This window comes from Poecilia mexicana, unplaced genomic scaffold, assembly GCF_051168715.1.
Source record: "Poecilia mexicana isolate PSO_F unplaced genomic scaffold, ASM5116871v1 scaffold_7, whole genome shotgun sequence".
Taxonomy (NCBI): domain Eukaryota; kingdom Metazoa; phylum Chordata; class Actinopteri; order Cyprinodontiformes; family Poeciliidae; genus Poecilia; species Poecilia mexicana.
This window is the reverse complement of record NW_028263376.1, coordinates 3,682,367-3,700,251: the sequence shown is the minus strand read 5'-3', so window position 1 is coordinate 3,700,251 and position 17,885 is coordinate 3,682,367. Positions and strand designations below refer to the sequence as shown.

The following is a 17,885-nucleotide window of genomic DNA, read 5'->3' as shown; positions in this document are numbered from 1 at the left end:
CGTTTCAGAAAGAAGGGGGCAAGACCCCATTGACCGGTTTTCTTCTTCACACACACAGAAGAGACGCTGATATGATGACCAAACATCCCAGTAGAAGAAAGAGAGTAATCCATTCAGGAATATCTCAGTTGGACACGCTAATACAGTTATACCTTTAAGAGAATAAATTTAACACACTCTCACATACCAGATGTACAGCGGATCATGCAGTAAATCCCAACAGGTCTCACCACTCAATCTACAGGAAGACAATTTATGCAATGGTACACACAAAGGTTCTTACCAGCAGATTTTTTTTTTCTCTTTTTCAACTTTTTTTTATCTGATCAAGCAAAACAAAACAATCAAATTTAAGAACAATGTCACTAAGACACAACTTGGCTAGAACTGAAGTCTTAGTTAGACAGACTTGATAATGGAGCCTTCTCCATTATCAAGAATTTGGTTTATTTGACTTAAGCTAAGCCCCTTGGCTTAGCTTAAGTCAAATCCAACACCTTGAGTCTATGCCAGGTCTCTGAAATGTATTTCTTTTGTGTTTGTGACTTGAGTTCAACTCAATTCTGAAACTCAAGTCCAGATCCAGTGGCTGGTGCTTTCCTAGTTTATGAAAACTGCAAAAAGACACTGCTTTTAGTGAGATATCTACCAGACTGACAGAGTAGCCCTTTATCAAAAGAGTCCATTAGAATAGTTGTGTCCTGAATTTTATCTCTGATGGATAAGTGTGATTGTGTAGCTATCTGTTGGGATGCTATCAGGTCTGGATGGTCAAAGAGGAGGATGCAGACGATAAGCATCAGCTACCCAATCAATAGTTGCCTTTAAAATACCTGTTTGTGTGTGTGTGTGTGTGTGTGTGTGTGTGTGTGTGTGTGTGTGTGTGTGCGCGTGTGTGTGCGCGTGTGTGTGTGTGTGTGTGTACAGTTCAGAGGGTAACACAGTGGAAACATGTCAGATAAGAAGTTATCCAGAACTGTCTGTCTAGGTGAAGTTTTGTGCTCTTTTTCTTTGGCCTGCAGGTTCAAAATTTGATGAATTTTGTTTTATAGCATTGGAGAATGACAAAGTACTCATTGCCACATGGGAACTATCCATAAGGAGTCCTACAATCTATTTTAAATCACGACCCAGAGAATAATGAGAGACTTCTGTGACCCAGCTTGGAGTCAGGCAACCTTTTCAAGGTCAGTGTAAAAGCCAGTGATGAATGCTCAAACTTTCACAGTCAAGGGCATGAGGTTGTAACTTAACTTAATCAGTTTTGAATCTGGTTTGGTAAAGCTTAAAAATCACCAAAGAAAACTCATATGTACTATACTAACTTGCAAGAAAATTTAATAGTGCCCAAAAAGACACTCATTTTACAAAGCTTGTTTCATCTTTGTTTTTTGACTCATCCCCTGTGCTTCAGTTCAACAAGAAAACTTTTCAACTGAGTTCCTAGTCGGAGTCTCAGGTGGAAGGAGGGCAGGCACCCCATCGCAGCAGAATGGGGACTCTTCTGTTCAATAAAAGGCACTTTGAACTGCGCTGGAAGCCTTTTGGAGTGTCCACCCACTCTTACAGCCCTTTCCTGTGGGGATATGGAGATAGTTGAAGTGGTAAAGATAAAAGGCTTTATGTCATTGTATACTGGAGATGCATGAATAAAAACAGACTGACTTCATTACAGCTTAATCTGAATAATTTTTAAAATTCACTCTTTAAAAAATTGCAAAGCTGAATGCATAATTTTCATATAATTTAACTGGGGAAACATATTACGTCTTCCTCGTGTTTGAAAAACAAGTGAAATTTCAAAGGTGAATGTGTTAGAAATGGCAATAAATATAAAGAGATAGTAGATTTTTGGGTGCCTACTGAATTTAGAGTGTGGCTTACTGGAGTTAAAATCTTGCCATTCTTCATGTCAAAATGTCACACAATTAACAATGTCAGTTAACCTGGAAAAAATATTGCTTTTAAAAGACAAGAGTTTTCAAATTCTGAGAGTAAAGATACTTATTCTCAGTGCTTACTGTACCTCCCTTATGATCGTGGAGGCTTGAAGTACCCAAATTTTCACTTGTATTGCTATGCTGTGCAGTTGAGTTCCACGATGTCATTCTCCACATTGGACTTACTTGGAGACTCAGGATTTAAAATTGACGCTCCCTTCATATTTATATTCAATAAGAACCCATACTAATGGGTTATTAGTATGCTTCTGGGAAATGGGTTTTTAAGAACCCATTTTTAAAAAATATAAGAATATGGAGAGACGTAAAATACATTTTAAATAAGCCAAATTGTGTCCGTTTTGTGGGGTAACCAAGTTTTTGTACCTGGTGGAGCTGATGTAATGTTTAAAGCATGGAAAGACAAATGACTCCAAATCTTTATGTACCATACTCAGGCATACTAATGAGCTTTCAAGATCTACAACATAAATTCCACCTAGATAAGAAATACTTCTTTAAATATCTTCAACTCAGAAACTTCATAAGAACAAGCCAACATAATGAGCTGACAAAACCTGACAAGTCAACTTTAGAAAAAATGTTAAAGGATAGTTTGAAGAAAGGTATCATATCAGAGTTTTATCACTCAAAGATGTCACATCTGAAGAACCTCATGACAGACTTAAGACTTGTAAGGAACATTTACTGCTAGAGTTATCTGAGGAAGATTAGCAAACAGCATGTAAACTGGCCCACACCAGCTCTATCAACACAGCTCTTACAATGATCCAATTCAAATGGTTAATGTGGATTTACAAAACACCAGTGGACCTCAATATGTATAACAGGGAGATACCTGATATGTGTCCAAAATGTACAGAAGACAGGGGGACTCTGGTTCACTGTATGTGGTATTGTAAGAAAATTATGCTGTTTTGGAAAGAGGTAAAAGATATAACTGAGAAAACAATTTCCAAACAAATAATATTGGATCCAAAGCTGTTTGTGTTTGGACTGTACCCAGAAAACCTAATTATACTAAATACGAACAAACATTTATAAACTTAAGTTTGCTCAATGCGAAAAGATGTATATCACTGTTCTAGACCGACTGTAAACCAATTGTTGCGGCAGATATTATCTGCCCTCCCTCTGGAAAAAATTGCATGTGTATTAAAGAGAAAACAGGATTTGTTTGAGTTCATCTGGAATCTCTTCATTATGTATGTCAGGGATCTGAACATGCCAGAAGACAGTATAACTGACTGAAAAAAAATGTCAACCGCAGTTCCTAAAGACAATTCTCTTAGAATACACACAGTGTTGAATGAGGATCGTATTTGTTGATTTCTGTTTGCATTTTATTTTGGCCTGAACACAATGTCTAAGTAACACTACTACTGCTGTCATACTTTGCAGAATGTTCAAGCTGTTTGTCTAAACTGCTAAAATTTCAATAAAGATATTTTGGGGGAAAAAGATGCATATCCTCTCATCTTCATATTTTGGTTTTGTATGGAGATACACCAAGAAAAAAACTTGGGGTTTGGAATTGTCCATTTTTTGGCTGTTCTGGCCCTATAATCTAATCAGTGAATGTACCATAGATGCTACAATGTTGTGTTGACCACATCCTTTGGTTTCTTACCAAATGAAAAACACTGCAGATAGCTAGCTTTATATCAGTGACATGAATGACATCGAGGCTAAACTGATTACAGAAAAATTGCACTTTTAGACCTGAAAGCTCTTCTGTCATTTTTCATGCTGTTTGAAATCTCAGGTGTTAATCTGAGAATCACATTTCTTTAAGATTTAAGGAATACTGCAACTTTTCAGGAGCTAGCCATGCTAATTATGCTAACTGCTAATATAAGATGCTAAACCTAATCCATTTATTGTTGTTTTAATATCGTAGCAAAACCATATTTTGTTCCCTCTCACACAGGTGTGATGTCACCTATGCTCACTTTAAATAATGACCATTCAGCACAGAGAACACAAAAATATTCTTATAATTTCTTAAAGACACATTTTATCTGTTAGGATCTGTGTTTTCTGTGTAGTTTCTGTCTGTCTAGTCCTGTTTTCCCCTGAGTCTGTCTTGATTGATCCCAGCTGTGTGTCGTTCCTGTGATTACCCTCCCAGTGTATTTAGTCCCACCTGTTGTCAGTGTTCTTTGTCGGATCGTCGTCGTGTCTCACCCTCGTTTCACGTCTGTGTCTGTTCCTGTGCTGCCTGAGATTTTCTGTTGTTCCTCCTGGTTTTTTTCATTAAAATTATCTTTTCATCATGACTACCTGGGTTCCCCGGCGTCTCTCTCACCACCACCAACAACCACAAATCATGACATTATCAACTCACCACAATGGCCGTTCGGCCACAAAGGTACACATGGGACACAATCTTTAAATGCGGGCTTACCTTAATGCAACAGGCCATGTACAAGATGGCAGAATTTTTCAACTGATAAATTAAGCAGAATATACAACCTTAGTGTTTATAAGTACGTATAAACACGTAAGTAACTCAAAATCTTGTTTGGGTGGATTTGGCTGGATAGTACAGAGCCAAAACCCTTCCAGTTATATTTAGCTTTATTCCACTTGTGAATTAAAGACCTCAACACAACCACAGGGAAGAAATTAGACAGAAGGGAAGACATTTTAGTTAAATGTTCCCCTTCACAGCACTCACCTGTTTAATGGTCATTTAATTTACCCAATGAGACAGTGAGCAACAACAAAAGTCTTAAAACCAATTTTCCACATGTGATTACTTGTGTACATTAGGAACAACAAAGGGGCTGGGGTGAGAATTATTAAGCCAGTGCAATGGGGGAAGGAGTTAAGGTCAGTAAACTCAATAAATATTGTCAAAGGTTTGTACGACTGAGTTCACAATTTATTCCCATATGTGTTTTATATGGTGGCTTGCAAAGAAAACCTTTTCACATTTTGCTATACTTCAACTGTATTGCTGTCAAGACACTCATTTAAAAGAGATCTCTGATCTCAAGGAGCTTTATCCTGGTTAAATAAAGGTTGTAGCAACAAATGTCAATGTATTTTACTGGGATTTTAAGAATTAGAAAGATTCATGCAACCAACTGTTTTCCGAGAACAGGAATCAAACCCTGGACAATCTATAAAAATCTGCACATGGTGTGTGCCTGGTCTAACAACGGGCGCCAGATTTACTTTTTGTATAATACTATATTATTTTTCTAGGTTGTGCTGGTTTATGAAGTGAAATCCCAATGAAATACATTGAACTTCACAGCAACATAAGGAAAGTTTTATAGGGTATGGGTACCATGGTAAGACAAAAACAAATACTATGAATACCAATAAGAAATAAGGAAAAGATACCTAAAATCCAGGGCAACTTCATCACTAACATTGATTGTTTTTCATGTTCTGCAGACAAAAGCAAGTTCTGAAAACCGCAATGTAAATCTATACCATAATCAAATGCTTTTCAGAAGCCAGGCTTAAAGACAAGATTAAAGCCCGGGCAGATAACATTAGATAATGATATGGAATTATCGAGTAGATATTATGGAGACACAAGGCGCGGTTAGAGTCATGACACTCAAGTATCCTTTCATCTCGCGAATGGTTAAACATCTCTCGCATCCTCCTCCGCTCCTCCTTTCATCGACAAGTGCCGCCTTTTCTCTCGCTTCATGTTAATGATTTCCCCCCTTCCAACACAGCTGTCCTCACTTCATCTTCTTCCAACTGGCCATCCTCTTCCCCCCTACTTTTCCCTCCTTTACAAATTACTTTTTAAACCTTTCTATCCATTCATCTCCTGCTCTCATCCTGCATGTTTTTCCTAAAATCAGCAGACCTAATAGATCCAAGTTTCAATGACGAATACTCTCAAAATGTATTGAACTTATGTACCGCCCACTCTGAGTTCTTGTCATATAATACAGCTGGTAATGCAAGCTCAACTAAAACTGGATCTTTTGTAGACCTTTATGGAGAGAGAAAACAGATGAATCAGGCATCAAGTCATGTTCGTACAAACAAACAGCAGCATGAAGGCCAAGGAACAGAGAAGTTACTTCATGCAGGGTGAGGTTAAGGGACACAGCGGACATGTGGAAGAAGGTGCCTGGGTCAGATGAGACCAAAACAGAACGGGGTCTGCATACAAAATAACTTGTGGCAAAATGTAGGGGTGAACATCACATTACCCACCATTTTCACAGATAAAGGTGGTAGTGGATTTAGGGATGTGTTCACATCACCCCTGTTTAGTCCGCTTTAATTGAAATCCAGTTTGTTTGCTTAGACAGTCTGGCTCATTTGGGGAGATGTGAATGGAACTCTGTTGCGGAACGAAACAGCAAACTGTGTTTGACTACAAACGTAGGTCTCAGTTCGGTTGAAGTGAACTCTGATGTGGTTCAAGTGCATACGTCAAAGCCAAGTGGATTGGAGATTTCTACAAAATGCCAGAAGTAGACTGTAGCACAGGGTATTTTGGGTAAATGCAAAATAAATAAAGGCGCAAGTCTAAGGATAGCACAAGAAATGGCTCGTAGTCTTTTGCCAAAGACAAAAGAGAAATTCTACAACTGCTCAAATCTAGTACCACTTGATTTTTTTTTTACATTTCATAAATACCACTGTTTACTTCAGTGGTTTCTGGTGCAGTGCCACTGGAGCTGAGGGGGGAAACAGGTTTCTCAAAGGGTTTGGTTTGTTTCATAAAGTACAGTGGGAAAGAGAACTGCACCAGTTAAAAATCAAACAAATGTTGGCCCCCAACTGAACTACCAGGCTATTAGGTGTGAAAACATACTAAGTCTTGCCTTCCTACGCATTTCTGCTTGTGCATTACATACATACAACATTGCCAAACATTAACAATTCAGTAAAATCAGATCCAATGGCTTCAAACGTCAACAGAGTCCACGCCTCCAGGAAGCAATGATTTCTCAAGAGCTGAGGGTCCAGACCCTACGGATCAAGGAACGCATAGAACAACGGCATGGTTTTTACCAGGCTAAACAGGAAACCTGTAAGCAACTACAAAAGACTTGAGACTGGGGTAGTGGTTCATCAATACTCTCTAACACGGTATTTTAAATAGTGCAAAGGAAAAGGGTTGTTGTAATATAAACCCTTTGAACAGTATAATATTGTGATTTAAGCTAAAATGCTCCTTCTTTAACAACTAGAGCCACACTACAGTCCTCCCATAACGTGGATACTCGACCTTTTGCTTCTCATCTCCACTGTCGCTCTCCATTAAACAGGGGAATGATCAGAGAGGCATCTTTAAGCTTTAATACACTATGAATAATTAAATTGTGTATAAGCATGCTTACACACACACACACACACACACACACACACATGCACACACACACACCCCCACACACACACACACAATAAAGGACACACAGTTGAGCCTATCAGTGGCAAGCAGCTTCCCCCAGCCAGAAAGACCCAGAGGGAGAAGGGGAAGCCTGATCTGTGCCAGTTCCAGCTTCAGAGCTTCCAAAGCCGGGTCTGCTCTGAGCTGCGCATCAACAGCCCGAGTCCCGGCAATCTGAAACAATGAAGAGACAGCTGTAACTCTGACACCCATAGCTGAGAGACAAAAGGAGAGAGTGTCTGGCTCCAGCTAATTGACTTGTTGAGGGAATGAGGGAGCCATTTAACAAGAGGAAAGGGCTCAGTGGGCTGCGGATCAAACGGGGAAAATAAGATGAGCTGGAGAGATCCAAGGCTTTTCTTCTGGCATTACGTACGTGCATTTGCTTATCTGTAAATACTGATCCGCTGGAACTTCACACTTACCTACCTGACATACAGGTGTAGAAGGAAAATCACATCATTTGACGTGATTTTTACCCGGTAGGCCAACACAAAGTAGTGAATAATTAATTAACAATCAGCCCTGATACCTCCAATTGAAGTTCAGTCCAACCAAACCCAATTCCAATGCCTCTCTGCTCGGCTTTCTCACTAAATACGCAGAAAGAGATTTAAAAAGAAGCTCCAACAACAAAGGAGCTGGATCAGCAGTTCTTGCTAACAACCGACGGTTTCCTGCAGGACACGTTAAAGTGGAATGTCATCTCTGCTGCCTGATATTGAGCTATTAGCAGGTCATGACAGCCATTAGACAACAGTTTCTTCAGATTCATTGCAAGTCTGAAAGCTACCGGAGAACTTCATTACCCACAATGCCTCTTTAAAGATACTTGGATGATGAGTTACAACAACATTTAATATTATTGGGATAAATAAAGAATTTTTGATGGGTAAATCAGAGAAACAGTTCCTGTCAGATGTGTCAGAGATAAAGTTCAAGAAGCCAGACTGAGATGGTTTGGACATGTACAGAGGAGAGACAGAGAATACATCAGAAGAAGGATACTGAGGATGGACCTGCCAGGCAAGAGACCAAGAGGAAGACCAAAGAGGAGATTTATGGATGGAGTGAAAGAGGACATGAAGGTAGATGGTGTGAGACAAGAAGATGCGGAAGATAGGGTTACATGGAGATGGATGACTCGCTGTGGAGACCCCTAAAGCGAAGAAGCCGAAAGGAAAAGAAGAAATAAAATAGTTTTGAACTGAATTAATTCTGCTTTATAAATCTGGCCTTTACAGAGGAGTGGTGAGAAAAAAATGATTCAAAGAAAGCTATAAGACATCATGCTTGCAGTTCATAAGTTGTGTAGCAAACACAAGAAAGTGGGACCAAAATTTAACATTTTGACCCAAATGCAAAGTGAATTAACACTTTGGGTCATCTTTAACACACATTTTCACCACTCTGAAACGTGTGCTGATCAGAGATAACTGGAGTTAAACACAGAGCAATCCTGGAAGAAAAGCCAAATTATTTTGCAAACCACTGAAAGTAGGGGTGATATGGACATAGACCTCTATAAACGTCACGTCATATCAGCAGGAAATCCTTTGGTTTGGGGGTCCGAGTCGTTCTCACACCCTCTGAATGCTTACATGAAACTTTTTTTGTTGTTTTTTTCAGTGCCTTGGGTTTCTCTGCGTGCTCCATAGAGAAATGTTCCAGAGTGGTTCATGCTGTGTAACTGGGCGTATCACTTGCCGGCTGCCGTTAGGGAGTGTGTGACCGGCCTGTTAAGTTAGCAGAGACATATTGAAGTAACATGATGCTTCCAGTAGAACATTAATCAGTGCTATTAACTTCACCCGTCAGGGGTTTTAATGACGTGAGCTGATCTTTTTGTGTGTGTTGGTGCGCTGCTGTCCTCTGCCGCCGTGCAACTTGACAACAACGTACGACCGTTTGATCGGCTCAGTCGTCAAGCTGATGCATTCTCTAATTAGTGGTGTGAAAGCTATTGCTGATCTGCGTATCTTTATTCATCCTGTGTACATCTGGAGTCTAAAGCAGCATGCTAATGGTAATTAATGAGGCAGGACTACAAAGCTGCTGGTGCACACCTCTGTGCAGCAGCAAGTATGTCAACCATATTCCTTTACGTTTAAGAAGGCCAGGCTGGAGGAAAGAGAGCAAAAATATTTTAAAAATGGGAGGAAAAGAAGGAGAAAGGTGAAATCTGATCAGCATAGAAAGAAGGGAATGGAGCAAGACAAAATGAGGAGAAAGACGGCAAGGAAGTCAGTTCACACTGTAGGCTGAGTCTTAGCGGGCGCGATGCGCTTTCGCATTCTGAAAAGGTCAGCGCCTCGACGGTTAACTAAACTGTTTCGGAGAGGCTGATGCAGAACCGGCTCTGGCTCGTAATGAGCACTTTCTTTGACAGATTCGGATGACTTCACTCAGGCGTTGTCTTAATGAATACATCACATCGAGAGAAACAGCCATCTCTGAGCTGCAATTTCTGCAAACGTGATTAGGAAAAACGAACAGAAAACAATTTAATTTCACCAAAACGTTGTTTAAAAATCTGTATTTTTAATGTCGGTGCTGCTGGACTGGAAAACAAGTCCAACAAGTAAGGTGTGAAGTGCCTTCGAGATCAAGAGCCACTTTTTGCAACAAGATAGAGCGGTAGGGATGGGCAATGTGAACTGAACATTTTTTCAAAATATTTAGAGATATTATTCTGAAAACAATAAAAGTGACAATAAGAACTAATAATAATTACTTATTTGTTTTGGAACTGTGTGGCTGTGACTGCATGACAACAATCATACCCCCACAAACACAAACAATGCTGTAGAAAAACATTCCCATTCCCATTTCTTTAAGACACCAGTCATATAAAAAAACGTGTGATTTATGTCACTAAACTGCTCACAGTAACTGCATTTATTATATTTTCAAATTAATTGATATGTAGTGATGCTCTCACTAAATAAACTGCAGAGAAAATACTTAAACTAAATCTTGACAGTACAGAGTTTTTTTTTTAAATCCATCATTAATTGGAATTTATCCTGCCAACAGGATAAATTGTCAATGTTTTTTTATCATGATTAGCAATGTATCACCATAAATTATACAATAAATGCCCAAACCAACTGAGGCTTATGTCTGCAACATTTTTGCACATGTACAGACAGAAATGTTTCTTTTTTGCAAAATATTAAATCCCTTAAACTTGCATGGAAGGAGCAAGATTATGTGTCTTTACTCTGAAGTAAAAAAGTAACCAAAAAAAAAAAAAAATCATACAAAGTTTTTGTTTGTGTTCTACTTTTACAATTTAGACCAAATTTTAACATATCTATGATAAAACAGAGTAAAAATATCACTATTTTAAAATGAATAATCTATAGTTTTATGTTGACCAGGGGCCCCGCTATGTACTTTCTGAGGTGAATGCAGACTTATTATTGGGGCATTTTCAAAGTGGCTGAAGCAACTTCATATGTGTATGAAGTGCCTAATCAGTTATTGATCATATCATTTGCACATGCTATATGCTATAATTTTTCTGCGTGTCACCCCATCGAGCATGGCGCCCATGGGCGTCACATACAATGCATACCCACTTTTTGCGCCACTGGTCATGACAAATAAATTTTTTGTGTGGGGCTTGATGCAAAGTGATAAAATGACACTCATTTGAAGACAATAAGGTTCACATTTTAGATGGTGATGGCCACTATGTGCAGCATAAAAACCAACCTGGAACAGAGGAGGTGGCCTCTGGTTTCATCTTTCTAACACCTACAGTGAAGCCTTGGCTTGTCTCCCCAGTCAACTTCACAGAAACTCATCACTTGAGACTGAAACAATGCACATGTTGGCATCGTTGGCGTCCTGTTAGGAGTGTTAGTGTTAAAGACACTAACTGGGAATTGAATAAGGGTTAGGAACAGGAGCTTATGTGAGCTTCTTGGCTTCATTAGTGATAACAATCGCCTCATTATTTGTCTGATATTTCCAACCTGAAGTTCCAGAACTTAAGAAGCTTCCTGGAAAAGAGGTGAAAGGTCTTCAGGATAACAATAGAAACCCAGATGCCTTCATTTAAAACTCTCAAGGTTATCAAGTCCTGGATGAGTGAGAATCTACACTAACAAAGTAAGAACTTTTTTAAAAGCTCAAATCAGAGGAGATTATTTGGGAGTCAGTATCCATCTCTCCTGTCAATCACATTCTGCACTAATTTATTTGTGGGACATCAAATATCCTGGGTGATAAAACAACATACAAAATGAATGAACACCTTAATTAACAGGCGGGCAAAATGCAATCAGCAGCAGAATAAGAAGGCAGGCTGCAACCTCAAAATAAAACATGCAAACAAACCAGTTTTTCTGGTAGGTTTTCTGCTGGGGTTTTTTAATATTGCCTTTTCTCCCTATTTCCTTGAATCTAAATAAAGTCATCTGAACCCACCCCCCAACCCCAGAGGGAGGGGGGGTTGCGCTAAGGCCGCAGCCCAATCGGCTCCACCGGCTCCCAATGCCGGGATTCACTGGAGCACGGCAAATCTGTTTCCCTCTGTTGTTTGTTTGCGCCGGTGTTTGTTTCTCTCATTGTTTGTGTTTATGCGCCTTTTTCCGTTGATGGCCTTCTCAAGTGTTTCTCCGACTCTGGCAATTTTCTGCCTGGTCGCCTCTAATGTGCTTCTCTGTTTATCTGCTGCCACAAAAGAGCTGATTTATATACATTTACAAATCCAGGAAGTGACAGTGGAGAATTATATTTACCTAAAAAAGGGTAAAACACTGCCCCCCCGCCGCCCCAAAAAAAACAACTAAGTTATCTTTTTACATGCATGCTGAGAAGAAAAGGGAATCTTTGGCGAGTTTACCAACGCCGCATTTTCACAGATGCTATGAGTTTTATCAGATATGAAGTGAAGTCAGCCTCGAGAAATATGACAAATGCCTTTGGGAATATAACCAGTGTACTGTGAATTCAATCACTCCGGCAACTGACTGCTAATGACACAGGGGGAAACTTTTCCAGGCAGCAGTGATGGGCAATATTGCCTTCAGCGGAGGCTACGAACTGGCAAATTGGAACAAAATCGAGACTGGAGGAGATAAATGTGTGACAAAACTAGCGCTGTTGGCCAAAGTGAGCATATGCGTGGCTTCAAAATACTACCTATTCAATGACAGAGAGCAGGAGGATGCATCGGAAGCCCGGAGCTGTCTCCTCGCTGTCTGCCGCGTCAATAACAGTGATCGGTCTGTGGCTGTGGGACGAGTACAACTTCCTGTTTACCATTTCTTCCTCCGCTCTCAGACTTAACTCTCCTAAACACTTTAAACAGCAGCCAGACACTTTTGCTCTTCTACATGTGCAACAAATTTATTGGCAGAATTGTTTCTTATTACACAGAACATTTTAAAGATGCCCTGCTTTTAATTTGAAGAAATGTATTCTTTGAAGGAGAAAAAAATCCCATCTTAAAATAAGTTGCAAATTGGGGTTAAGTGACAAGTAGAAGCTGGAATCACACCTACAACCTTCTGATTGCAACTCTACCAACTGTAGCCCACGAAATAAGGGTGGGAGACATTAGACTTTTATAATTTTACTTAGAATTTTATTGTGATACTTTGTGGAACTATTGTGATAATGATAAAGATTAGGATTAAACAAAACCTACATTAGTTAGTTTTCAGGTACCTGCGAGGGTGTGAATGCATGGCACAGCATTCATAGCACCTCTGCTGGTGCAGAGTTATTAAATCAATTTGTAATTCAGTGTGTTTATGTCTGTGATTAAAAAACATTTGAGTCAATTCAGCTGTTTTTCTGTAACGGATCAGTATTGGCCGATACTAAACCTCAGATATCGGTATCGGTAATAAAAAAAAAAGGGAATCGGTGCATCTCTACTAAAAACATATCAATAGTGTGTTTTGTGACATTCTCTGTGGATATTCAAAGCAAATACAGAAGGGACAAACTGAAAAACTGTTAAAAACTTGCATTTGTTATTATACATGAGCTTACAAATATAACCTGGTTCTTTTTCATTTTTCGCCAAAGTTACTAAGAGCCATTGTGAAAGATCTGCTGGTGGCTCTGAAGCAGCAGGTTGCGGACCCCTGCCTAACTCCTAGAAAATATGTAGTTTGTTTCAGTGTTTCGGAGTGAGATTGCTGCTGCTTTGAAAGATAGGAGTTATTTTCAGGCTTTAACAAATCTTTTACAAGAGGTGACATCATACTTATCTGTGTCTGTATATCTGAAGGCCGCTGGAATATTTCCTAGAGATGCTTTAAGCTAAACTCAGTGGTGATGCACACAGGAAATCATACAACAAACACAAAAAAACAGGAAATTCCTAGAGCCTCCAACCCAAGAGCCACATACAACACAGACCCACACACACCTACTTCACACCCACCCACGCTGAGTGCACCGAGCGGCATGTTTTTCCTGATTATACCCTTTCAACATCTCAGTTTTCTTCCAAAAACAAAGATGGAAGTGAGTGAAAAACCAAGAGAAAAGTGGCAGCAGCGAATGAATAGCTGAGTGTGTTAGCATCCATGCAGCACAAAAGGAGAAGAAGGGGAAAAAGAAATCTGACAAGTCACAAGAAAATGAAGGAAATGCTATAGAAAGTTTCGGGGGAAAATATGTAGCATCCAGTAATGAGTCGGTCCATTATTAAAAAAAAAAAAAAAACGTTTTACAGAGAATATTTGAGATATTTTCTTCGTCTACCATGAATGTCTACCATGTTTGTGCACAAGCCAGGGAGAGTCAGAGAACTTGACAAAGAGCGGGCCCCACGAGTGGATGAGGGGCTTTCATGCAAATATAACATTTGGGACGACAAGCGCATGCTTCCATTTGCATACCCATTCACCCTGACTTGTTTATAAGTGAATAAATCTAGCGCTGCTTAGAGTGCAACAGCTGCTGCTGGGCCACTCACAGCAGCACTAATTCACCCCATCACACACACACGCACACACACACACACACATGCATTTAGGAGCTGCGTGGCTCCCAGCTGCACCACTATGGTTGCTATGCACACCCGCATATGTATGTGTGCAAATGTGCACGTATGCTATTCATTCTTGGAAATGTGTTCACGTGTTGCCTAACGTGGCTAACTGTGCTTGCTAAAGCTAACGCTCACCTTGGACGTGTTGACCCGGCCCTCCTGGAAGGAGCATTCGCTGGCGTTCTGTGTGCACATGTGGCGGTATTTGCACCAGTGGCAGGGGAAGTTGGCGTTGACGCAGGACAGGCACCTGGAAGCAATCGAGAATTTGAGACAAACAGGAGAGGGAGAGAGGTTAGAGGAGGCTGCCTATTTAAAGCAACAACATAATTAAGAGGTAACACCAGAGGTTTTTAACCACTTTCTTGTTTTTTGGTAATTATGTACATCGCTGTTATTACTTAGAAAACAGAAGAAGAAATAAAAAAAATGAAAAACCCGACGGTGTGAGGAGGAGAAAATAAACTGCTGAGGTTTCATGAGACTGCAGAAGGACCAAAAGGACTTTATTGATTTAAGTGGAACTACTAAAAGCAACTGTCACACATCCTCACCTTACATTAACCTGCCAGCTTCTGGGTGGCCATCTTTGTGCCTGAATCAATCACTTTTCAATTGGACATCCCCATATTTACTCCAACTTAAACCGGTTGAAGTCACTACAAGACATATCACATCACATGATGTTATTATTAAATATTAATAATAATTCTTCTGAATGAGGTTTGTCCTTCTGCCATTTAGTTTTGTTTTGTGCTCCTGACTGTTGAAGTGAAACAGAACACCATGGTTGAATATAAAGAGCTCTCCGAGGCCGTCACAAAGACGATTGTAGCAACCACTTTCTTGTTAGGGTTTATAGAGGTCTCAAACTTGAAACCAGTCATAACAAGGGTTATATAGTATTTTGGATTTTTCATTATAGTTTAGTTTTATTTCGTTGTGACATTTTGTCTAATTCGGTTAGTTTTAATTGGTTTATAGAGTGTGTTTTTATTTATACAGTAGTTTTAGTTCTTTCACACTTGTTAGGTGCAGAATTCAAAAAGATCAACGTATTGTGGTTATGTTATACATAAATGAGGTAATGGATACTCAACAGAAGATCCCATTTAAAAAAATGTACTGAGTGATTGTTAAAGAACAAACAATTTCTCCTAACTTTTGCTGTCGAAATTTTGAAGACTAGCATAAGTGGAAGAGTATGGAGTGCCGTAAATTGCCGACAGCTGACGTAAACTGGATGTGTGGGGGTGGGGATGAACAAATAAATTTTACATCACTTCCAAAAGCTAATAAATAAATTCATGAACACAAAACCAAAATATATGGTATTTATAATTTCACTATTTCAGTTTTAGTTAGGTTTATAAACAGACAATATTGTTCCAGTAAGTTGTAATTTTTTCCCATTAATTATGTTTTTTATTTATTTTAGTTAAATATGTTTTCTTAATTTCAGGCTTTGTTATTTCGTTGGCTTTAGGTAAATGTTATAACATTGTTTATAACACAATTTGTGGAACTAATTGACAAATGGAGGACAATCAAAATGACTGAAAACGCGTTCAGTCATTTTGATTGAACGCGTTTCAATCAAAATGAACCAGAACCAGAACCAAACGAGGAGAAGCAGCATTCAGCTTCTATGCACCACAAATTTGGAACAAATTTCCAGAAAACTGTAAAACAGCTGAAACACTGGGTGCCTTTAAATCTCAACTTAAAACCCACCTGTTTAGAGTTGCTTATGGCTAAATTAGGGTTAGAGTGTGGGTTTTTGATGTCTTTGATGTTTTTATCTTTTCTTTTTATCTATTTATTAATTTATTTTTATTTCTCTGACTGTTTACGTTTTAATGATGTACACAATAAAAACAGAAACGTAAGTGAATTTTAAAAGAGCTATATCTAGAGGTTAGAATCCTTGTCAAACGGTGTTTTGACTAAATTCCAAAGGGTTGGAGTCCCAGTTGACAGCGTCTCAACTAAAGTTCTACAGCTTTTTATTTCTCTTTCTCACTGTTTACATTTTAATGATGTAAAGCCCCCCTGGAAAACGTGTTAGAGTCCCAGTTAAACAACACTTAACTGGGACTCTAAAGACTTCAGTTAAACGATGTTTGACTGAAGTCCTAAAAGGAGTGCGTTTTTTTTTGTTTTGTTTTTTTCAAAATCTCCTTCTCTTTCTCACTGTTTATTGCATCCTGTTTTTGTTTTAATTATGTAAAGCACTTTGAAATGCCTTGCTGCTGAAATGTGCTATACAAATACAATTTGATTGATTGATTGATTGATTGACTGATTGATTTAGGTCTGGCTAACTAGACCAGTTCACTGTGAGAGCAGACTGCAAAATGCTAAAAGAAGTCCCTAAAAATTCCAGGAGATGTCTAGATAAAAAAATTTTTTAGGGAAGTTATGGCAGTTCCTCAAATGCTGGTTGGAGCATAACTGCAGTATCTGCGATATGGGGCCTGTGAGTACAGGTATGCCCAGGATGGACACGTCATGTTAGTGTATGGTGTGACATTCCAACCTGCCTCAAGAGCTTCTATATCCCTTAGCAACATAAAGTATCAATCACAAACTCAGTTTAATTACTTGTGGACCAACTTAAAATGAAAAAAAATCATGAGGCACACCACCAACCAAAAATGTAAACAAAGATACTCTGTAGCTGCCTATATTACATATATAGTCATTCTTATCAAAGTGTCTTGAATAGGAATCAAACACAAAAACTTACTTTCATCATATTTTACATTTCTTATTTCAAATTGCACTTAACATGTCACTTCAAAAATACACCTGAACAGCCACAACACTGTTGTGTGTGATGCATGAATGTGGTAACATTCATGCATCACTAATTCTCTTGTTTTAATGTAAAATGCTCTGTACCTACTGCCATCTAAGTGATAATAAAATTACATGATTACGCCGCTAGTCACTACTACAGCAAAGACACTCAAAGATGGCATTATTTGCAGATAATTAATTCGTTTTCAAACAAATTTTTTACCGTATTTTCCGGACTATGAGAGCACTATACTATAAACCGTACCTTCAAATTTTTTGAATCCCCCCACCCTCCTGGAAACTTACATATATCAGCCGCACCGGGCTACAGGCCGCTGGTATCTCTGCCGCTCTCGGTTTTCCATAAGGACCCAGCAGAGGGCAGCAGAGGGCTGCGTCCTAATAACTGCTGGCTATATTAAGGACGCAGTTCTCCATCTCCAAATCCGGTTTTGTTCACGCCGAGTTTACGTGCAGTGGCTTTATTTCCCTCCTGTACTGCCAGATCGACACTCCTCAACTTAGAAGCTGCATAATATGAGTTTGAAAACATTTCTTTGCCGTGCCTGCTGCTAGCATCTGCTTGTTCCAAATGAAAATTAGCGCGTTCTTCTTTGATTTCCAATTTTGACTTCCAATTATTCACTTCCTGCTAAAGAGCCCCCTGGTGGTTGAAGAAAAATCCACAAAAAAGCCGCATGTTCAAAGTGTAGGAAAAAAG

At 39.2% G+C, this 17,885-nt stretch overlaps 1 protein-coding gene across 1 annotated transcript in view; it reads right to left on the bottom strand.

Annotated features, from left to right (window-relative positions):
• plxna1a (plexin A1a) overlaps positions 1–17,885 on the bottom strand; it is a 311,405-nt gene that overhangs the window by 110,062 nt on the left and 183,458 nt on the right. Inside the window, exon 10 of the mRNA XM_088006887.1 lies at positions 14,498–14,612. Within this exon, the coding sequence (XP_087863013.1) occupies positions 14,498–14,612 (115 nt within the window). The remainder of the gene's footprint in view (positions 1–14,497; positions 14,613–17,885) is intronic.